At 40.9% G+C, this 23,156-nt stretch overlaps 1 protein-coding gene across 2 annotated transcripts in view; it reads left to right on the top strand.

Annotated features, from left to right (window-relative positions):
• Positions 1 to 22,880, top strand: part of LOC122559514 (sortilin-like) — a 115,335-nt gene extending 92,455 nt beyond the window's left edge. The window contains exons 18-21 of one of the 2 annotated variants that reach the window (XM_043709088.1): positions 12,142 to 12,247; positions 17,701 to 17,810; positions 18,936 to 19,053; positions 22,639 to 22,880. In XM_043709088.1, coding sequence (XP_043565023.1) covers positions 12,142 to 12,247; positions 17,701 to 17,810; positions 18,936 to 19,053; positions 22,639 to 22,653 — 349 coding nt within the window. In that variant the 3' untranslated portion in view covers positions 22,654 to 22,880. The remainder of the gene's footprint in view (positions 1 to 12,141; positions 12,248 to 17,700; positions 17,811 to 18,935; positions 19,054 to 22,638) is intronic. The other variant, XM_043709089.1, reaches the window with a different exon arrangement.
• The last annotated feature ends 276 nt before the right edge of the window (positions 22,881 to 23,156 follow it).

Here is a 23,156-nt window from a genome sequence, read left to right as displayed (position 1 = left end):
GGTGATTTGGTGATGAGGAGAGTTGTGTGTAAGAGCATTTCTGGATATATAAAAAACGCCCCCTCTCCAAAGATGGGTGTGTGGAACTCCGTTCTGGGCTGGGACTAACCTATGTATGCCACGAGTCGTGGGCCTATTTTGTGTTCAATGATACATGATATTCCTTTCCATTTAGGCTTCCTGAGCCAGCCACGTTTTGAAAGCTGCTAGAGAATATTTTATATTCATTTAAAGTATGATAAGGTACAAGCATACGCCACCTCGTGCAACAAACACATTTTTCAGTGGTGTCTATTCAGAGGTAACTTAAGAATTTACATATAATTAAAAACTCCCAATATACAATATACCGGGAGCAACCACATCTGAAATTTATATTTCTGACGTGAGATAGTCTGATTTCTAACACTTATGGGGCTGAGGGAATAAGATGGGAGAAAGGAATAAATCTCTTTCCTCATGGGAGACTGGTTAGCAAGGTTAGATCACATGGAATACAGGGAGAAGTAGCCGTTTGGATACCGAACCGGCTTGAAGGTAGGAGGCAGAGAGTGGTATTTGAAGTTTGCTTGTCAGACTGGAGGTGTGTGACCAGCAGTGTGCCACAAGGATTGGTGCTAGGGCCTCTGCATTTCGTCATTTAAATAAATGATTTGGATGTGACAATTGGTAGTATGGTTAGTAAGTTTGCAGAAGACACCAAAATTGGAGGTGTAGTAGACAGCAAAGTAGATTACCTCAGAGTACTAAGAAATCTTGATCAGATAGGTCAGTGGGTCGAGGAGTGGCAGATGGAGTTTAATTTAGATAAATGTAAGATGCTGCATTTTGGAAAGATAAACCAGGCCAGGACTTGTAGACCTAATGATAAGGTCCTGGAGAGTGCTGCTGAACAAAGAGATCTTGGAGTGCAGATTCATAGTTACTTGAAAGTGGAGTCACAGGTAGATAGAATAATGAAGAAGGCATTTGGCATGCTTGCCTTTATTGGTCAGAGTATTGAGTACAGAGGTTGGGAGGTCATGTTGCGGCTGTATAGGACATTGGTTAGGCCACTTTTGGAATACTGTGCAATTTTGGTCTCCTTGCTATGAGAAGGATGTTGTGAAACTTGAAAGGGTTCAGAAAAGATTTACAAGACAGAGTTGAATGGTTTGAGCTATAGCACGGTGTGGGGGGGTGGCGGGAATAGGCTAAAGAGTCACCGGACCTGGAACGTTAAATCTGATTTCTGTTCACAAATGCTGCCAGGTCTGCTGAGCTTTACTTTCCAGTAACCTCTATTTTTGTTATCTCCAGTGAGGTGCCAGAAGGCAGGGTCAAAGCAGAGAACAAGGTAGGACTGATAAATTAAACTGCATTTATTTCAATGCAAGAGGCCTAACAGGGAAGGCAGATGAACTCAGGGCATGGTTCGGAACATGGGACTGGGATATCATAGCAATTACAGAAACATGGCTCAGGGATGGATAGGACTGGCAGCTTAATGTTTCAAGTTACAAATGCTACAGGAAGGAGAGAAAGGGAGGCAAGAGAGATGGGGGGAGTGGCATTTTGATAAGGGATAGCATTACAGCTGTACTGAGGGAGGATATTCCTGGGAATACATCCAGGGAAGTTATTTGGGTTGACCAGAGAAATAAGTAAAGGTTGATCACCTTATTGGGATTGTATTCTAGACCCCATAATAGTCAGCGGGAAATTGAGAAACAAATTTGTATGGAGATCTCAGTTATCTGTAAAAATAATAGGGTGGTTATGGTAGGGGATTTTAACTTTCCAAACGTAGACTGGGACTGCCATATTGTTAATGGTTTAGATGCAGAGGAATTTAAGTGCGCACAAGAAAACTTTCTGATTCAGTATGTGGATGTACCTATTACAGAAAGTGCAAAGGTTTACCTACTCTTAGGAAATTAGGCAAGTCAGGTGACTGAGGTGTCAGTGGGGGAGCACTTTGGGGCAAGTGACCATAATTCTATTAGTTTTAAAATAGTGATGGAAAAAAGTAGACCAGCTCTAAAAGTTGGAAGTTCTAAATTGGAGGAAGGCTAATTTTGACGGTATTAGGCAAGAACTTTCAAAAGCTGATTGGGGGCAGATGTTCACAGGTAAAGGGACGACTGGAAAATGGGAAGACTTCAGAAATGAGGTAACACGAGTCCAGAGGCAGTATATTCCTGTCAGGGTGAAAGGAAAGACTGGTAGGTGCAGTGTGACATCTGCTGGATGCCCAGAGAAATTGAGGGTTTAGTTAAGAAAAAGAAGGAAGCATGTGTCAGGTATAGACAGGATAGATTAAGTGAACCCTTAGAGTGTAAAGGCAGTAGGAATGTACTTGAGAGGTTAATCAGGAGGGCAAAAAGGGGACATGAGATAGCTTTGGCAAATAGAGTTAAGGAGAATTCAGAGGGTTTTTACAAATACTTTAAGGACAAAAGGGTAACCAGGAGTGAATAGGGCCCCTCAAAGATCAACATGGCGGCCTTTGTGTGGAGCTGCAGGAGATGGGGCAGGTATGAAACGAGTATTTTGCATCAGTATTTACTGTGGAGGGAATCCTGAGGGACAGGATGTACATATATTTGGAAAGGCAAGGACTGATCAGGGATTGTCAACATGGCTTTGTGTGGCAAATCATGTCTCTCAAACTTGACTGAGTTTTTTGAAGAAGTAACAAAGAGCATTGATTAGGGCAGATGTGATCTATATGGACTTCAGTAAGGCGTTTGATGAGGTTCCCCATGGGAGACTGGTGAGCAAGGTTATATCTCATGGAATACAGGGCGAACTAGCCATTTGGATACAGAACTGGCTCAAAGGTAAAAGACAGAGGGTGGTGATGGAAGGTTGTTTTTCAGACTGGAGGCCTGTGACTGGTCTTCTGGCACCTCACTGGGGATGAAAAGAATTTCTTCTTCAACTCAGTCCCAAGGTTTGTCCCATATTTCTTCATTCATAGAGTATTGAAACTTCAGAATTCTCTGCCCCAGAGGGTTATGGAAGCTCAGTATGTTCAAGGCAGATTGATAGGTTTCTAGATACTAATGGTATCCCATCATATACTGAAGGAAAATTATGTTTAAGTAAATGATCAGCCATGATTGAGAACAGTAACCAGAGCTGAATACTCCAATGTTACGTTCCAAATAGACCAGTATGTCCAATACCCAACAATATGTCACGTATGCTTCAGTAGAGAAGCCATGCACAACTCAAGATCCATGGATTCAAGTTCCACCCTCAGAACTCCAGGTCAAAATTAAGGCTGACATATTAGTGCAGTATTGAAGGAGTGCTGCACCTCTTGAATGAGATTTGTAGAAACAAATCCCATGGTATTACTATATTTCAATTGTTTAACTATCAAAATACTAAAAATAGCTATGTGGTCTTTATCACATTGATGTTTGTGGGTGCTTGCAATGTTGAAATTGCCTAGATTTTAACAGTAACTACACTTAAGAATCTTATTTTCTATTATGCAGAAATAGCTCCCAACAATTTCACTCTCTCCCAAAATCAGTACAACAACCACAATAAAAGTTTTTACTGTCATTGCTCGGCCATGCAGAGAGCAAAGAGAAGGAAAATGTTTTGCCAGTAGTCCTATTAATTGACTGTAAAACTGTAAAGGGGCGAGTATCCATGTACTAGGCGATCACAGGCTATGAATAATCAAATGTACCTTTCTGGGAGATCCAAGATGGCAGCCATCTGAGTGTCTGCTATGCTGGGTTCTGTGCCATACCCTCTGGAAAGGTGGGACTTTACCCCTCCACGTTAACCACCCCAGGAGAAAAATTGATAATATAAAGTTACTGAACATTTGGACCTGCTAAAATTGTGGTTTGATGGCTGTAAGATCAGGATGAAGGCGAATGAAGGAAAAGGAGCGAAAGAAGTACGTCAAGCAGGGCACTCCCTACTGTGTCAGGGGTGCCCACAGCCATTGCACAAACTCCCGGGGCAGCCCCTTTGGATTTAAAGGAGCAGCAGCATTTAGTCTCACAGTTTGCCAAATACAGAGAAAAGATTGAAGCAGCAATGGAGCCAATATCTACCATGCTGAAAAAGCATGAACAGGAGATTCAAACACTGAACCGGAGTAGAAATAGTGGAGGAGAGGACCGGAGGTCTCAGGAGGAAAGATCCGAACACTGGAAGACCAGGTTTAGGTCCTTCAGGAACAAGTAGATGGCCTGGAAAACAAAAGTAGAAGAAAAATTTACAGCTCGTGGGTCTCCTAGAGTGTGAGGAAGGCAAGGATCTCGTTGGTTTCCTGGAGAAGTGGCTCCTGAGGTTCCTGCAGCTGAAGTTGGAGTTCGGCATGGTGAACGTGGAGCAGGCCATCGGATTGCAGTGCGACTCCAGCTTTATAAAGAAAAACAGTTAGTGATTGAAACAGCAAGAAGAGTGGGAAGAGATCCATAGGCTTTAACATACAAAGGCTCAATTAAGCCATAATTAAGAAGAGAATGGCATTTGATGAAGTTAAGAGAAAAGTAAGGAATCTGAACATTCAGTATTCTTTGAGGTACCCGGTGGTGTTGCATTTCGCTCACAGAGGGGCAATATATAATTTTGATTCAGTAGAAAAGGAAAAGGACTTAATGAACTCTTTGAAATAAAGGACTCTGGTTGGGAGTGGGGTGGGAAGGGGCACCGTTACGGACAATGGTACAGTTCTTCTTAACTTAGTCGGCCCCTTTTTTTTTCTCCTCTTTCCCTTTTTTGTGGTTATCAGTTTTAAAGATTTCATACTGCTGTTGTGTAAAACCTGATTTATTAATCACTTCGGGTGTTTGTTTAAGTTAAATGCAATTGTTAGTTTTTTTAGTTGTAGTAGTTTTTAGACCTTATAGAGTTAATGTCTTTTTCACTCGCCGCACCTCAGATAAGCTTCCTCCTCCTGGGGAAACACTGGTTGCCCTGGACGACCATGGCTAGTGATTTGTTCAGGTGGTGCACCTGGAATGTAAATGGGAGCAATTCCCCTATTAAAAGAAAGAAGGTGCTATCAAGCCTTAGGAAGGAAAGGGTGGACATTGCCCTGTTGCAGGAGGCGCATTAACTGACAAGGAACATCTGAAGCTGCAGCAGGGGGTTGATGACAGAGTATTGTTCTCCTCCTTTAGCTCTAAGAGTAGAGGAGTGGCTATACTCGTAAGAAAGAACCTTCCATTCCAGGTAACTGAGGAAATTAAGGATGAACATGGACGGTTCATCATTCTTAAAGTTCTAATACATGGAGAAGGGTATGGCATCCTGAATGTTTATTGTCCCCCGGCGCACCCTCTTAAATTTCTAATTGATGCAGTCGCTAAATTAATGAATCTTGGGGTGCGTCGCATGATCATAGGAGCAGATTTTAATGGATCCCAGGGTAGACTGGATGCCAAGGGACCAAGCAGGTATGCTCGTGCAATCTAAGCAGTTGGTAGACATTTGTGAGGAGTTGGGATTAGTGGATGTATGGAGGCATCTCTGCCCTAATGGAAGAGACTTTACTTTTTATTCCAACCCACACAAGAGCCATATGTGAATTGACATTTTCCTTCTGCCGTCTGTTTGTTTGGACAGAATATTGGCTTATAAAATTGGGAATATAACTATCTTAGACCATATGATAGTATATATATGATAACATTTAGATGTTAAAATCAAGGGTGGTGGAATAGATGCAAGGCACTGGCACATGGACCCATTCCTGGTAAGGTATAACAAATTTGTTGAGTACGTTACAAGAGAGTTCAGGGCCTTCTGGGGTATCAACTCACGTATGGCCAGTAATCCGGCAGTACTTTGGGAGGCCACTACGCATGTTTATGAGGCTTGATCATTTCGTACTCAATGACGAGAAGGAGGCAGTGGGAGGAGCAGCAACGGATGCTGGAAACCCGGCTGAAGGTAGCTGAGGAAGCATATTATAATAGGCCTTCATTGGTCAAACTGCAACGGGTCACGACTCTCCAGGCTGCTCTTGACTCATTGCACACACAGGTGGAAAAGAAAAAGAAGCCTTCTTTGCAAAACAATTTAGGGAATTCTTTGCAGAGTTATACCAGTCGGAGGGCGGCGAAGGCAGTGCAATGAGAATGCAGTCCTTTTTTGAGAACCTGGACCTCCCCAGTATAAACACGGAACAGGTCTCCCTGTTAAATACGCTATGACAGTACAAGAATCTCCAGGGTCGCAAAGCACTGGGGCCAGATGGATTCTCAAGTGAGTTTTATCAGAAATTCATTAATGGTGTTGGTGGAGCCACTTTGGGGGATGTATAGCTATTCACATACACAGGACTGTCTTCAGTCTTCTCTTTGGGAGGTTAATATCTCCCTCATTTTAAAGAAGGGAAAACCCCGAAGAACGTGCTTCATACAATTTAGTTGTTGAATGCAGACCTTAACATTCTGTCAAAGGTGCTGGCCCTGAGGTTGGAAAAGGTCCTGCCCTATATTGTAAAAGACGATCAGGCTGATTTTAACAAGGGCCATAGCTCTTCCATCAGGAGGGTACGAACATAGTACAGGTATACCAACAAAGATTGATCCCGGGTTTGGTGGTCTCCCTAGATGCGGAAAAGTCGTTTGATTGGATAGCATGGCCATACCTATTTGGGGTCCTATAGCGCTTCGGTCTGGGGGAGCCTTGGCTAGGTGGTTGGCGGTGTTGTATAATGATCCTAAGGTGACAGTCATTACAAACTGTACTTCAGATAACTTTAGTATTGGGAGAGGTAGTCAACAGGGGGGTCCTCTTTCACCGCTGTTATTTACCTTGGCAATTGAGCCATTAGCCAAGGCTATCAGGAGGGTTCCTGAAATAGTGGGGCTAGGAGTGGGAATGGGGGAGCATAAGATCACTCTAAATGCTGATGACTTCCTTTTGTTCTTGGCCAGTCCGGAGGAGTCTGTTCCTTGATTGATTCAAAAAATTAATTTATTTGGCAGTTTTTCGGGTTCCAGGATCAACCTCTCAAAATCGGAAGCTGTGCCAGTTGGGGGATTAGTGAAGGTGCCTGATCTGAAGGATGGAATGCAGTTCCCGTTTAGATGGTCGTCAAAAAGTTTTTTATATTTGGGAATTTTTATTACCCCTTCCTTCCACTAGCTGTATAAAGCTAACTATACATAATTACTGGAATACGGTGAAAGCTTGGAGGATAATGAGGCAAGATGAGGGCAATTGGCTTAAGACCTCATCGTTTGCCCTGTTGGTGGGAGCCCAAGGATTTAAACCTGGGGCAATGGACTCTGGCTTTAAGGCATTGGAGAATAAGGCAATCTCTCGTTTGGGAGATTTATTCGAGGGGGAGGTCATGATGTCATTTAGTCAGTTAAGTCAGAAATATGGATTGTCTAATAGGACCTTTTCCAGTACTTTCAGAATCAGGATTATATACAAAGGAAGACCATGCTCCTGGCTCAGTTTTACAAGTCAGACGTGGAGAAAAGAGTGCTCCGGTGCACGGGCGCTCTTTCAGTTAATACTCTGTATCATTTACAGAAGGGATGTGCCTTAGGAGATGTGGAGAGACTCTGTAGGACTTGGAATCAGGAAGTAGGAGAGGATATTTTATTGTAAATATGGGAAAATGTAAAGAAAATCTCAATATGTAACAAAGTGCAGGCCATGCAATTGAAGATTTTACACAGGGCTCATATCGTGCCAGAGAGGCTAGCTAAGTTCAAGAGAGGAGCGTTTCCAGGGTGTCCCAAATATAAAATTAGTATGGGCACACTTTGTTGTAAGATCCAGAGGTACTTGTGTGCCATAGAAAGGGAGCTGAAAAAAATCCTGGGAATTGAAGTCAATCCTGGGAATTGGACCTAGTATTTCTTCTGGGGTTGCCAAATTTGCCTTCTCTGGGGAACACGAGAAGAGACTGTGTAACATTCTTACCCACTGTGCAAGGAAGAACATTTTAATGAATTGGATGTTGGAAAAACCCCCAGGTCTAATGGGGTGGCGCAGGCTGGTGATGGAGTATCTCCCCCAAGACTACCTCACAAATATGGTGCACCACAAAACGGAGTAGTTTTATAAGACGTGGCGGCCCTTTCCAAATTATATTGACACAGCTTAATCGGCAATATTAATCAGGGTTGTGATATAGCTGTGGAAATTAGTTTGGGCACCTGTGGGGCCCTGGGAGGGGGAAGCTGGAGGGGAAAAAAATACGGGTACAATGACTGGTACTCCCATGGGTGGTAGTGGAGGTGTGGTGAGTGAAATGGAATAAAGTAATGTGATATAATTTAAGCTAATTTGAATTGAGCTTAATTTAATTTTTATTTAATTTGATTGTAGTTTAGTTTAAGTTATGTAGATATGTTTGTTCTGGTAGAATACTAGGTAGTTTATTATTAATAGTATTGTGATATGACATTGTTGTACTGCCTCTATCTTTTTGTATTTTGGTATTGTTTTTTATATATAGCTGTTTTGTAAAAGATTTGAAAAATATTTTAATAAAAATATCATTTTTTAAAAAAATGTCTTTTCTCATAATGGTGATGGATTGTGACGAGGATACACATATTATGAGCAACTCACTTTTAGAAAGCTAGCTCCTGAAGGATATTTCATATTCATTTAAAGAGTTATAAAGTATAAGCATACACCTCGTCATCCAATGAACACTACTACGGAAAGGATGTTATGAAACTTGAAGGGGTTCAAAAAAACATTTACAAGGATGTTGCCAGGGATGGAGGGTTTGAGCTACAAGGAGAGGCTGAACAGGCTGGGGATACTTTCCCTGGAGCAATGGGAGCTGAGAAATGTTTATAAAATTGGATAGGGTAAATAGACAAGGTCTTTTCCCGGGGTGAGTAATACAAACAAAGTAGTATCTAATACTCTGTATATTGTAAACCAATTTACCACCTAATTGGAAGGCCTGTTTTTCATGAATGGTACAAAGACATCAGCAGACTTTATCAGCGCTTTAGATCGTCAAAGCTGACTTGATTCCATTCTTGGTCAAAATACACATTTTCTAACAGCAACTATACAATAATTAGAGCATTAACTCCAACTGGAATTTGTCCTTTGTAGTCTAGGCATAGCTAGACCAAATGCTGTGGATAAGCTACCATAGTAAAAATATGAAGCTAACCTAGAGCTGATGAACAGTTCTCAGAGGAGCAAAGGAAAGGGAAGGATAATGTGGTGAGGCAGGGAGGTGGAAGAGCATGAGTGCTGATGGAAAGGATTTAGAAGAATGCTGCAGTTTCCATATAACCCCCCAACTCAAAACAGCCTGCTTCTCCTGTTGGCTCCTTTTCCCAACATGTCATAACACCTTAAGATTTTACATCTGAAAGAATCAAAATAAAATACAGAAAGAAACAGAGAAGGGCAGTGAGAAAAGACAATTAAATTAGAATTATGGGAAGAAGTAGAACTGATAGAAAATGAAGCAATAGTATAAACAATGAAGACCTAAGCAATTAATACTATTCTCTGAGTTACTATATACAACACTGCATGAAGCTAGCTGAGAATTTTTGAATTGGTATTAAACAGTAGTTTCTTAGTTTCACAGGTCTTGATTAAATATTTTTATTCTTTATGGTGCTTGTCATTTGGAGAACAGTCTATATACTTACGTATGATTGGAGAGAATGCAAGCTAATAAACCACTGATGCAGCATTAATGTAATAAAACGACTTGGAATTTATCAGGTAGCAGCTCTGAGAGTTCACCTTTCTGCTTGTAACTGCAAAATTAGGTACCATTCACAGAATTGAGCATTCAGGTGAATTACCTCCTCTGAGGATTCCATTTAATTTCCATGTGTTCTAACCATCATTTCTAAACGTGCAGGTAACTACTATTAAAGGTTTAACTTCTTGGATGTGGGTTACTAAATTATTTGTTTACTAGCTGAATTTATACTTTTTCAGCTTATTTATAATAATCTGCACAATCCTGTGACTACATTCAAAGACAGTTTGTTAGTAGTCCACTTGAAGCAGGAGTTTCTTCCTCTGACAGAGAAGCTTCTCTCGTTTTTAACTCCGTGTCATTGGATGCCATATTTGAAACGTTAGCTGTCAAAGGCTCCAGGTGTGTGGCAATATAGCTTCTCTGAGAAACCTTGGGGTGAGAATTATAATAAAAAGAGAAGGTACTGAAAACACATTATCTACTGAGACAGCAAGAATTCACGTTACATCAGAAATGTTGCTGGTAAACAAATATGAACCTTTTGCTCATTTTAATACATGATCTTTTTGTAGTTTCTGTTAAAACAGAATGGAACATACTGAAAGATTTCAGAGAAATGTAAAAATAATAGGAGTTTCAACTTCACCATTAACTAGGATAGACAAATTAGAGGGGGTGGAATTCTTAAAATGTATCTGGGAGACTTTATTAAAGCCAGCATGTAGAAACTCCAACAAGGGACAGGGTGGCGCAGGACTTCGATTCAGAGATTGAAGTCAGGCAAGTGGTAAATGTGTCAGAGGGAAAACATTTCAGTGATCGTGACCAAAACTCTGTAAAAATTTAAGGTAGGCATGGAAAAGGACCACAGAGGACCAGAAATGTAGGTTTTAAATTGTGGAAGGCCAAAGTGGACTTGTAGGAAAATCTACATTTGAGCAGTGACGGTTGACCATGCAAGGCCAATAACTTCCTGGAAAGGTGAAGAGTAGAACCAAAAATTCCAGAGAACTGTAGTATATAGAACGTGCAAGTTGAATAAAGAAAAGCTTACAGTAGATGTTGAGGATTCTGAACACCAGAAACCCCAAATATAAAAATGCAGGGGGCTACTTTAAAAAAAGATATTAGTAATATGAAAGGGCAGCATGAATAAACACTGGCATATAAAACAAAGAAAAATCCAAAGGCATCTTAGAAGTTTAATAGGACTAGAGGATGATAACCAGGGAAAGAGTGGGGCTCATTATGGACCCAAGCAGCAATTTATGTGTGGAGCCAGGAGGCATACTGAGCTTTTAAATGAATACCTTGCATCTGTATTCATTACAGAGAAGAACAATGAAGGTACAAAAATCAGAAAGGTAGACTGTGATGTATTGAACAAATTAGTATGAGAGGTGAGCTATTCACAGTTTTATCAGGCTTGAATGTGAATAAATCACATGCCCAGATGAGATATATCCAGTTGCTGTGGTAGGCAAGGGAGAAAATTGCAGCAGCTCTGACAATAACTTTCAAATTCTATTTGGATACAGAAGTAGGATGGAAAGACAGCTAATGTATAGTTGTTCCAGAAGGATGGTAGGGATAATCCAGGGAATTTTAGGGCAGTGAGTCTGATATCGGTTGTATAGAAACTGTTGGAAAAATCTCTGAGGAACCAAATTAATCTCCACTTGGAGAGGCAAGGATTAATATGAGATAGTCAACATGGCTTTGTCAGGGGGAGATCATGTCTGACAGGTTTGATTGGATTTTTTGAGAAAGTGTCTGTTTGTGTGGATGAGAGTAATGCAGTGGAGATAGTCAATATAGAACTTCAGTAAGGCATATTCACAAGGTCTTGCACGAGAGACTGATCGAGAAAGTAAAAGGCCAAGTAAGTCTCTCCAAAATTGTGGGCCAAGTGCTGGGAAGCGGGACTAGAACAGATAGGTGCTTAAATGGCCAGCTGGACTTGGTGGGCCAAAGGGCCTCATTTTGTGCTGTAAAACTCTTCAAATCTAAATAGAGACTAATTTCCTTTCTGGTTAGTTATGTTGTTAATAGCAGACCACGAGCACAAAATTCACCTTCAGTGTGGACAGAGGCATTGGGCCATTCCTTTGTGGCAATTATCCTAAAAACTTAGGGGTAAAAGTAAATGACTTTCACATACTCTTTTTGCTGAATGCTTGAATTTATCTGCATTGACACATAATGTACTTTTATCATCATTACAATTGAAGGAAAGTATTATACAAGAAAATAATCTTGCACATACAAATGGTTACTTCTTTTGGTTGCTGCTACCATGAGAACTTCTTATTTCAAAGTAAAATATCTGTAAAGTTGTAGTTGAGTCATCTCTACAGAGAATGGAAAAGACAACTGCTGTCATCACAGCTGGTCTATGATCTCCTACCAAGATATATTAATGACAGAACTTTTCTAAAAATATGAATTTTTATCTTTTAAAGGTATCGAAAAGTTCCCGGTGATAAATGTGAAGGTGGTTTCATGCCCAATCGATCAGAACAAATCACAAACGTGAGATGTGAGAAGGTTTTGTCACTGAAAGATCCTGTAAGTAAGCTGAGCTGTATGGAAAGAAGAACAACTTATCCATTTATATTCTTGGTAGTATGCTTGAGCAGATTCTGGCTGAAGCATCAGGGGAAATTCTTGAATAAGCACCATCTACCAGCTTAGGTAATTGTGGGTACACTGAGTGTAATGGATGGAATATTATGGGCTATACACTTTAACAGTGAAATGATGCAATACATATTGTGAGGTCTGATTGTTGTCTTCTTTCATCTATGTGTATACATGTCTTTGTTTGCTGACACCAGCACATGAGCCCTGTGTAGCACTTAAGTTTTCAGATGGAGGAGGGAGATTCCAGATGGGATGGGGAAATACATCCTGGAACCTGGAAAGAATTGGAACGCAACCCGGGACCCAGGAAACAGGGTGGGGGAGGACACAGCTTCCCAGTCCCGTGTGACCATCCCATGTTTCCCTCTCTCCCAATCCTCATTCCTCATCACTGAACCACTTTTCAGAATCGGTCATCTTCTCTGCCATGCAGCCTTTGTGTAAGGTGTCGAAAGCATATTTTACATCCTGATGTAGCAGGTCTGGAATTGTGCGCCTGCACATTTCCTGGTCAACTCACATTTTGTAGTTGTCCACAGACACTGATATATAATAAATTTAGAGCCAGAGATTTACAAACAAATTTAGCATCCTTTTGGCCTCAGCGATTTAAAAATAAATGTTTAGAAGTTAATGTCCTCAGAACATTAACCTGGATTCTCAATTGCTAATCAGCTGACATTACCACTGCCACTACCCTACTTTGGTTCAGATATGGATTAGTTCTCATTGCTGACTCACTGATTAAATAGATTTTGAAATAATGGGAAGATTTTGTGGTATGATCAGCTGCTCATAAAGTTTAGTTCAGTTTTGAGTTTCAGAGATAGTTGTCAGAGGTGATTTTGTTTTTCCCCCTCTTATAATAGGATTAGATGGAAGCTTTGTGTTTCTACTTAGTTCTGCAAAATAGTCAACTTGACAGAAACCTGCAGTCAATGGGCATTGCATAACATTTAATTCTGTTTTGTTCCAATCCATTTAGATTTCTATTTCATGACATGTATCATGCTTAAAGAAACCATCATAATTTTGAGTTGTTTATCTTGGTTGGATAACTCACATTAATTGTATTAGTAAATGTGTGGGATCGTTACTTTGTTACTGATGTGTGGGATTGGTTACTCTGTACAAAATAGAGGAATGCATTAAGCAGTGACCTTTATGAGCCACTCCAAAAGTATCAATGAAGTGTGTGACACAGAAAGGAAATGAAATAGGTGTAAGATTGGTATTCTTTCTATTTGATAACATGATCTAAGCTAAGATTCCTGTATGAAAAGTGTGCTGAATTTTTATTAAGAGATTCCATTTTTTAGATAAAGGCAATAAAACTACCAACCCCTAGTCCACTGCCATCACCACTCCACTCCTCCGCCCAAAAATTTTTTCCTGTCGTTCAATTGAAAATTCAAAGGACCAAGACAATCTTTTTAAAGAAGTATATCAAGTTCTAATATCATTTCTGTAGTCCCCTCTCAGCTATCAAAAATGCAGATTTGCTACTTGCAAAATGGCTGTTTCCCTGCACAACATAGTGGCTCAGTGTTAGTACTGCTGCCTCGCAGTGCCAGGGACCTGGGTTCGATTCCAGCCTTGGGTGACCATCTGTGTGGAGTTTGCACATTCTCCCCCTGCCTGTGTGGGTTTCCTCCGATTGCTCCGGTTTCCTCCCACATTCCAAAAGATGTGCAGGTTAGGTGGATTGGCCATGCTAAATTGCCCAGAGTGTTCAGGGATGCGTAGGTTAGGCACATATAGCATAGGAGGAATGGGTCTGGTGAGTTACTCTTCGGTGAGTCGAAGTGGACTTGTCGGGCCGAAGGGCCTGTTTCCACACTGTGAACAACAGTAATAGAATTTCTAAATCGATTTCATGTACTGATACAGAAGTTTCTGCAATGACCTAATTATGAGTTTATGTCAACATTTAAGTCAATATCATCCCATTGGATAATAACTTCAAGACTTTCTGAGAGTAAAGTTAGTTTACGCGGAAGGGTAAAATCAGGGTGAACAATCAGAGCTCAAGGGTAGCTCAGTTTTCTTTGTTTGCTTAATTTCCATGCTCAAAGAAGAAATTAAAGAAGTATATCAAGCTATCATTTACACACAGGTACGGTGCATATAAGAAAATGCAACAATGGAAGTCTGTAATTGTTTAAAATCTGATACATTTAAAAACAAAAACAAACATTTAATTCCTCAGGAAGTAATTTGGTGTTTAAAAAAAACACTCCCGTATAAAAAAAACAAAAGTGTGGTTTTAGTTTCATTATTAATTTTATCCATAAGTTTACCACCCTATTCAGAACTGCATCACTGTAGGAAATTTGTATGAGCTGTATATTTCTGAGGTGGTTACAGGAAATTGGGATTACATTTATGAAAGGGCAAGGATTTCACAGAATCAATATGGAATTCAGGCATGTATGTGTATACCATCAAGTTTTTGTGTTAGAATCATAAAGAAATACAGCATGGAAACAGACCTTTCAGTCCAACCTTTCCGTGCCAGCCAGATATCCTATATAAATATAGTCCCGTTTGCTAGCTTTTGGTCCATATCCCTGTAAACCGTTCCTATTCATAGATCCATCCAGATGTCTTTTAAATGTTGTAATCGTACCAGCCCCTACCATTGCCTCTGGCAGCTCATTCCATACAATCAACATTCTCTGCCCTGTAGTTTTGGACTGCCCCATCCCCGGAGAGCACCTTGCCTATCACCCTTCAGCCTCCGAAGCTCTAGAGAAAGTAACCCAGCCTATTCTGCCTCTTCCTGTTGCTCAAATCCTTCAACCCTGGCAACACCCTTGTAAATCTTTTTTAAACCCTTTCAAGTTTCACAACATCCAAGAATTGCATGAATTACTCCAAATATGGCCAAACCAATGGCCTGTACAGCCACAACATGACCTCCTCAACTCCTATACTCAATGTGGTGACCAATAAAGGTAAGCATAACAAATGTTGCCTTCACTATTCTATCTACCTGTGACTCCACTTTAAGGAAATATGAGCCTGTACTCCAAGGTCTCTTGTTCAGCAACACTCCCCATTAAGTGTATAAGTCCTGCCCTGATTTGTCTTTCCAAACTGCAGCACCTCATGTTTATCTAAATTAAACTCAATCTATCACTCCTCGGCCCATTGACCCATCTGATCAAGATCCCACTGTATCTGAGGTAGCCTTCTTCATTGTCTACTGCATCTCCAATTTTAATGTCATCTGCAAACTTACTAACCATACCCCCTATGTTCACATCCAAATAGTTTACATAAATGACAAAAAGCAGTGGACCAGCACCAAAACTTGTGGCACAGGCCTCCAGTCTGAAAAGCTACCCTCCACCACCACCACCTTCTCTCTGTCTTCTACCTTTGAGCCAGTTCCGTATCCAAATAGCTAATTGTATCTATATTCCATGTGATTTAATCTTGCTAATCAGTCTACCATGAAGAAGCTTGTCAAATTCCTTACTGAAGTCCATATAGATCACATCCACTGCTCTGCCCTCATCAATCCTCTTTGTTACTTCTTTAAAAAACTCAGTGAGAGTTAATGAGACAGGATTTCTCACGTACAAAGCTATGTTCACTATTCCTAATCAGTTCTCACCTTTCCAAATACATGTAAATCCTGTCGTACAGGATTCTGTCCAACACCTGCCCACTACCAGTATCTGGTTCAATGCTCTATTGTTCCCTGGTTTTTCCTTACCACCTTTAAGTAGTGGTACCACGTTAGTCAGCCTATAGACTTCCAGCATCTCACCTATGGCTACTAATGATACAAATAGCAAGAGGACCAGCAATCTCTTCCCTCACTTCCCACAGAGTTCTAGGGTACAACTGATCAGGTTCCTGGGATTTATCCACTTTTATGCATTTTAAGACGTCCAGCACCACCACCTCTGGAATTATGGTCAGTTCTCAAGATGTCCTTATTTATTTCCCCATTCTCAATAGCTTCTTTGTAGCAAACACTGATGAAAAATACTTGTTTAATATCTCGCCCATCTCCTGCGGTTCCACATGTAGACGGCCTTGCTGATCTTTAAGGGGCCGTATTCTCTCTCTAGTTACCTTTTTGTCCTTCATCTATTTTTGAATCCCTTTGGATTCTCCTTAACCCTATTTGCCAAACTTATTTTGTGTACCCTTTTTACCCTCTGATTTTCCTCTTAAGTATACATTTCCTGCCTTTATACTCTTCAAGGGATTTACTTGATCCCTGCTGTCTGTTCTTGACATATGCTTCCTTCTTTTTCTTGACCAAAGCCCTAATTTCTCCAGTCATCCAGCATTTCCGACACATATCTGCCTTGCCTTTCACTCTAACATGTACATATTTCTTGTGGACTCTTGTTTTCTCAATTTTGAAGGTGTCCCATTTTCCAGCCGTCCCTTTACCTACGAAGCCCCCTCCCCCCCCTCCCCGGCAACTTTTGAAAGTTCTTGTCTAGTGTTGTCAAAATTGGCCTTCCTCTAATTTAGAACTTTAATTTTTAGATCCTCTCTATCCTTTTCCATCACTATTTTAAAACTAATAGAATTATGATCGCTGCCCCCCAAAGTGCTCCCCCACTGTCACCTCAGTCACCTGTCCTGCCGTATTTCCCAAGAGTAGGCCAAGTTTTTGCGCTTTCTCTGGTAGGTACATTCATGTACTGAATCAGAAAATTTTCTTGTATGCACTTAACTAATTCTTCTCCATCTAAGCCCATAACACTTTGGCAGTCCCAGTCTGTGTTTGGTAATTAAAAACCCCTACTATAACCACCCTATTATTCCCATGCTGAGATCTCCTTACAAGTTTTTTTCTCAAATTTCCACTCACTATTGGGAGGTCTGGGTTGCGCTGCAAGTTAGCAGTACACCATATTTAACTTGACAGGGTAAACACCCACGGAATAATGATCCCAATGACTGGGAAATCCAAACCCAGAAGTCACAGGCTAAGGATAGAGGGTAGACAATTTAGGACTGAGATGAGGAGAAAACTCTTCACCCAGAGAATGATGAGCCTGTGGAATTCTCTACCATAGAAAGCAGTTGACACCAAAATATTGAATGTTCTCAAGAAGGAGTTGGATATAGTTCTTGGGGATCATATGGTATGGGAAAGAAAATGGGAACAGGGTATTGAGTTGGACCATAAACCATGATCATATTGAGTGGTGGAGCAGACTTGAAGGCTGATGGGCCTACTACTTTTCCTGTTTCTATGTTTCTAATCCTACCATTCAAGCTTATATTTCAGAAAATTCTGTGCTAGATGTAGTATGGTGCTGTACAAGTGTAAATTCTTTATGCATGTTACATGTAACTAAAATGAGTTTCAGTTGTTTGAATTTTGTAAATGTTTTTCTTAGCAGTTACCCAAGATTACTGTTGTCATCATTGTAGTAAGTGCGTTGGCAGCAGCAGTGCTGATGATGATCGGCGTTGTTCTTATTTTTAAGAAATATGTGTGTGGAGGAAGGTAAGAGCTTGACATTTCTAATTGGTCTTCCTTTTTTTTAGTCACCTCTGTTTTCCAAAGTCAAACAAGTGAAAGTCATCTCTGCTCAACAGTATTTTGGTTATGCATTTCACAGTGAGCTGGTTCAGGAAGCATGTTGGTGTGTACCATAGATGTTAGTTTCAAACAGTGTTATTCTGATCACTGATCATCTTACTTCCAGTTATTACTGAACTGTGAATAAATGTTGCCATTCCATTTGAACTGGTTATTGTCTACAGATCATTCTGCTATAACACATGTTTTGTTAACGCAAATTCGCTATAACACGATTGATGAATTGTTTCTAAAGCACGAACTTTTAAAACATGTTTTGGATGTAACGCAATTACATCGGCAACACTTTAAGCACTGTTTCTAAAGTACAATTTTTCTCTAACACAGGGTTGCACAGGAATGCAACCATCATATTATAGAACTACCTGTAATTTGAAAGTTTCTGCTCTTTATAAAGCATGTCATCAGACTAAGCTCTTAGCAACAATATCTGCAGGAACATAAGAGGTTAAAATGTAAAAGCATAAAGGAGTTGGCCACAAACCGCACATTCAGTAAGCAATTAAGAGTTTGCCAATTTATTTTTAACTTTTGGATATTATTTTAACTTTAATCACTGGTTCACAGCTTTCTGGTTAGTGGACTGTCTAAATGTGCATCCAGTTCATCGCAGGATATTCCTGTAAGTGACACGGTGGCTCAGTGGCCCAAAACAATTCCACCCTCGGGTGTCTGTGTGGAGTTTGCACATTCTCCCCGTGTTTGCATGGGTTTCCTCCCACAGTCCAAAGTTGTGCAAGTTAGGACCAGGCTAAATTGCCCAGAGTGTCCAGGGATGGATTAGCCATATGGGAATGTAAGGTTACAGGGATAGAGTAGGGAGGTGGCTCTGGGTGGGATGCTGTTGCGAGGGTCAGTATGGACTCAATGGGGCAAATAGCTTGCTTCCACATTGTAAGGATTCTAAGATTCAGTCGTCTTATTTCATTTTGAGGTGATCAGGTATTAAACATTTGATCCAATATCTTTATCCATTCCAATAAGTATGGAATTGCCCAAAACCACTGAATTGCTTCTCTTTCTGTGTAGAACCTTGGTCTATCGTTATTCAGTCCTGAAAACCAATACTGATGAGGCCTGCATTGCTGATCATCTGGACAGCAGCAGAACAAGCACTGAAAGAGTTTATCATGATGATTCTGATGTTGTGAGTACCTCATCTATTTTAAAGTGTGCTCAGTGAGTGAACTCAGGATGGTTCATTTACTTGTATTTATTGTTCATGTCTTTGCTTATTTGACAGAGCACTTTGTTTGACTTTTCACATTGTGAGTCCACAAGTTCCCAATTGTGCTAAGTTTATACGGGCAAACCATTGGTCCTAAATACTTTCTCTTGATCCTTGGCCTCATAAACAAGGGCTTATGCCCGAAACGTCGATTCTCCTGTTCCCTGGATGCTGCCTGACCTGCTGCGCTTTTCCAGCAACACATTTCCAGCTCTGATCTCCAGCATCTGCAGACCTCACTTTCTCCTCATAAACAATATAAAAGCTAAACTCCAAACTTCTAGTGACTTGTAAGAGAATAAAGTCAAATGTTTGAGTGCCTTGGAGAAAAGTGGGAGAGTCATTAGCTGTAATATCTTGACCAAGAGCAGCCTCCCCAGTGGGTCTTACCTAAATGCCGAGTTATTACTTTGGTTAGGAAAGAAATTGCTTTATAATGACATGGAACAGGCATTCTTGGTTCTCCAAACCTGCTTGCCTCTGCAAACCTTGTACTGGGGCCCTTTGCGTTACAAGAGCATTGTGCACAAGTCTTACAAATCAAACAAGAGGAGGAATTCCATCTGAGCCAGTTGTGAGTGAGCAGAGCAATCGAGTGAGGAAGTCAGTAACCATTTCCTGACTTGGGCTGCTTTGGATTACAGCCAGCCCTGGGAAGACAGGAAATGGCTGGTTTGCTATTGAGCCTGAGCGGTTGGGCCAATTATCACAGGCCAACTCTGAGCCCCAGTCTATTTGCAGTGCCAGGAGTGTAAAGATCAAAGAAAATCTAGGATTCTTTAGTGAGGCTGTCTCCAACTGTCACCTTTTGGACTACTCCCTGTCCTAAATGGATGGAGCGTGTGCAGTGCACTCTTCTCCCTCTTGAACTTCATAGTTACATTCAAGGTCCTACAATAGATTGTTCAAACATTTGCATTACTGAACAATCACTTGCCTGAAACAGGATTGATGTTGACCCTGGGTCTGCCTGAAAATGCTTTCAGTCAGGGCTGTGGCAGCTAAAACTTGGCTTCTTTATTTCCGCATCCTACGGATCTTCATTTCCGACCCCACCCCACAAAAAAAGTCTACAGATTGTCCCATTATGAGGACTCATTGTGGCCAATTTAAAACCACATTCTAAACTGATAAGTGCGAGGAGTTGAGATAATTAATAACTTTAGAAAGAAATTGGATAAACACTTTTAGGGAATTCCAGCTGTATGGTCATGGGGGTACAGCAGGGTGATGGCACTGAGTGGACAGCTCTGCCAAGACCCTGACATAAGTTCAATGGGCCATTGATATCTACTGTACCATAAAGGGCTCCAACTCAATGTTACATCACAGACAACATTAACCAACATCGAATAGAAAGGTGACCTGCATTTCGTTTTGAAATTATCTGGACATTCTGCACGGTTGCACACATTTGGGGATAATTTTCCACAGCAAAAAGACTGTTCTTGTACACCAACATTTGAGCCGTGACCATGCGATTTCCAAAGTAGGCAGATCTGAGAATCTGTGGAAAGTCTGTCATCTTGCAATCAACTATCTGGCTTCCAGTACAGTTACAGTGACCATACTCCATGCTGAAACTATGAACTGAATTCAAGTAGTATTTATAGATTTTTCTTTAGCTTTTCCTCAATGTGGAATAATTTTATGAATTCATGGGAAATTACAGTGAGGTGAACTGACTGATGGGATATTTTTATCAAGGAGCATGATGGGTTGAGTGGCCTCCTTCTGCTTTCCGATGCTTGGAGAGGTGACAGCCTTGTAGTCTTAATGCTGGAGTGTTAATCCAGAGACCTAGGTGACCTGGGTTTGAATCCTGCCATGGCAGAGGCTGCAATTAAGATCCATTGCCGATTGTCGGGAAAAACCTATCGGTTCACTAATGTCCTTTAGGGAAGGAAACTGCCATCCTTACCTGGTCTGGCCGACATGTGACTCCAGACCCAAAGCAATGTGGTTACCTCTTAAGTGGCCTCTGGACAATGAGGGATGAGCAACAAATGCCTGCCTAACCACTGATGCCATCATCCCATAAATGAATAAAAAAAACCATAAGTGTACACAGTATCAGTATTATCCCTCAAATGCGCGATCAATAAAAAGTTAGTCACCCCATAGCTTATGAAAACATTTTATTGCACAGGGTAAGATTTACCAAAGACACAGCCACGATTGAACAAAACCTTTTGCTGTTGAATTATACTGATATTGTCTCCCTGATTTAGTTTTTTTTTCCTTTATCCCAGAGCTGACCACTAATTCACAAAACTTAAGTTCTTGGTGACTTTATATATGTTGAGCCAACTGTTATTTATGAAGTAGCATGGACAGATGTGAGCTGAAAGGAATCTTGGTTTCCCATGCGTAGGTGTTTTATTACAAGCCATTTGGATACAGAACTGGCTCAAAGATAGAAGACAGAGGGTGATGATGGAGGGTTGTTTTTTAGACTGGAGGCCTGTGACCAGTGGAGTGCCACAAGGATCAGTGCTGGGTCCACTACTTTTCGGCATTTATATAAATGATTTGGATGTGAACATAAGTATAGTTAGTAAGTTTGCAGGTGACACCAAAATTGGAGGTGCAGTGGTCAGCAAAGACGGTTAACTCGGGTTACAGTGGGATTTTGATCAGATGGAACAATGAGCTGAGAAGTGGTAGAAGTTTGATTTAGATAAATGTGAGATGCAGCATTTTGGGAAAGCAAATCTTAATAGTATGTTCATCAGCAGTCCCGAGGACCAAAGAGACCTTGGAGTGCAGATTCATAGCTCATTGAAAGTAGAGTTACAGGTAGATAGGACAGTGAAGAATGTGTTTAGTATGCCTTCCTTTATTGGTCAGAGTATAGAGTACAGGCGTTGGGAGGTCATGTTGCGGCCATACAGGACAATGGTTAGGCCACTTTTGGAATATTGCGTGCAGTTCTGGTCTCTGTTGTGAAACTTGAAGGGTTCAGAAAAGATTTACAAGGATGTTGCCAGGGTTGGAGGATTTGAGCTGTAGGGAGAGGTTGAATAGGTTAGGGCTATTTTCCCTGGAGCACGGAGGCTGAGGGGTGACTTTATAGAGGTTTATAAAATCATGAAGGGCATGGGTAGAGTAAATAGACAGTGTCTTCCCTGGGGTGGGGGAGTCCAGAACTAGAGGGCATAGGTTTAGGGTGAGAGGGGAAAGGTATAAAAGGGACCTAAGGAGCAACATTTTCATGCAGAGGGTGGCACGTGTAAGGAATGAGCTGCCAGAGGAAGTGGTGAAGGTTGGTACAATTGCAACATTTAAAAGGCATCTGGATGTGTACATGAATAGGAAGGATTTGGAGGGAATTGGGTTGGGTGCTGGCAGGTGGGACTAGATAGGGTTGGGATATCTGGTCAGCATGGACGGGTTGGACCGAAGGGTCTTTTTCTGTTCTGTACATCTCTATGACTCTATGAGAAATGTTATAAACATACTTTAATGTCAAATGTATTCTTCTTTTCCTTTCCCCCAAACCAGGATCTACTGGAGTAAGCCTGTACTTGGCCAAGCTGAAAATGCAAATTATTATTTGCCAACTTAACTCTGCAAAATGGACTTTGAGTCATCAAGTTATAAATGTGTAAAGATATGGTGTCTGCTCCTCCTGGCAGTTTGTCTTTCCTGCTGGACAGTTTCCTTTGCCACCTGTTGCTGTTTGCAAATTTATAGCAAGTCTCCTTTTTGCGACTTCTAATAAAAACAAAATGGTGAACCTGTAATTTCTTTCATTGTTTGGATATGGTCTCTTAAGCACAATGCGTGGAATCTTATTTACTGGGTAAACTCTACATGGCACTGACAAGTTCTTGCATAGAATCAATATGGGTAACACAGCAATTCTGGGTCAAGATGGTGTGAGAGGTTGGGGGAAGTAAATTCACAAGCAGTGGAGTAATAACTTCACCAAAGTCTGCGGTGTCACTTCCCTCAAATCTTCCAAATATATGGCTCTTAAGGTAATTGATTCTTTAAATTGTGGGAAAGAAATATAAACC

This window comes from Chiloscyllium plagiosum, chromosome 19 (genome assembly GCF_004010195.1).
Source record: "Chiloscyllium plagiosum isolate BGI_BamShark_2017 chromosome 19, ASM401019v2, whole genome shotgun sequence".
In the NCBI taxonomy this organism is placed as follows: Eukaryota; Metazoa; Chordata; class Chondrichthyes; order Orectolobiformes; family Hemiscylliidae; genus Chiloscyllium; species Chiloscyllium plagiosum.
This window is presented reverse-complemented; position numbering and strand designations above follow the sequence as displayed.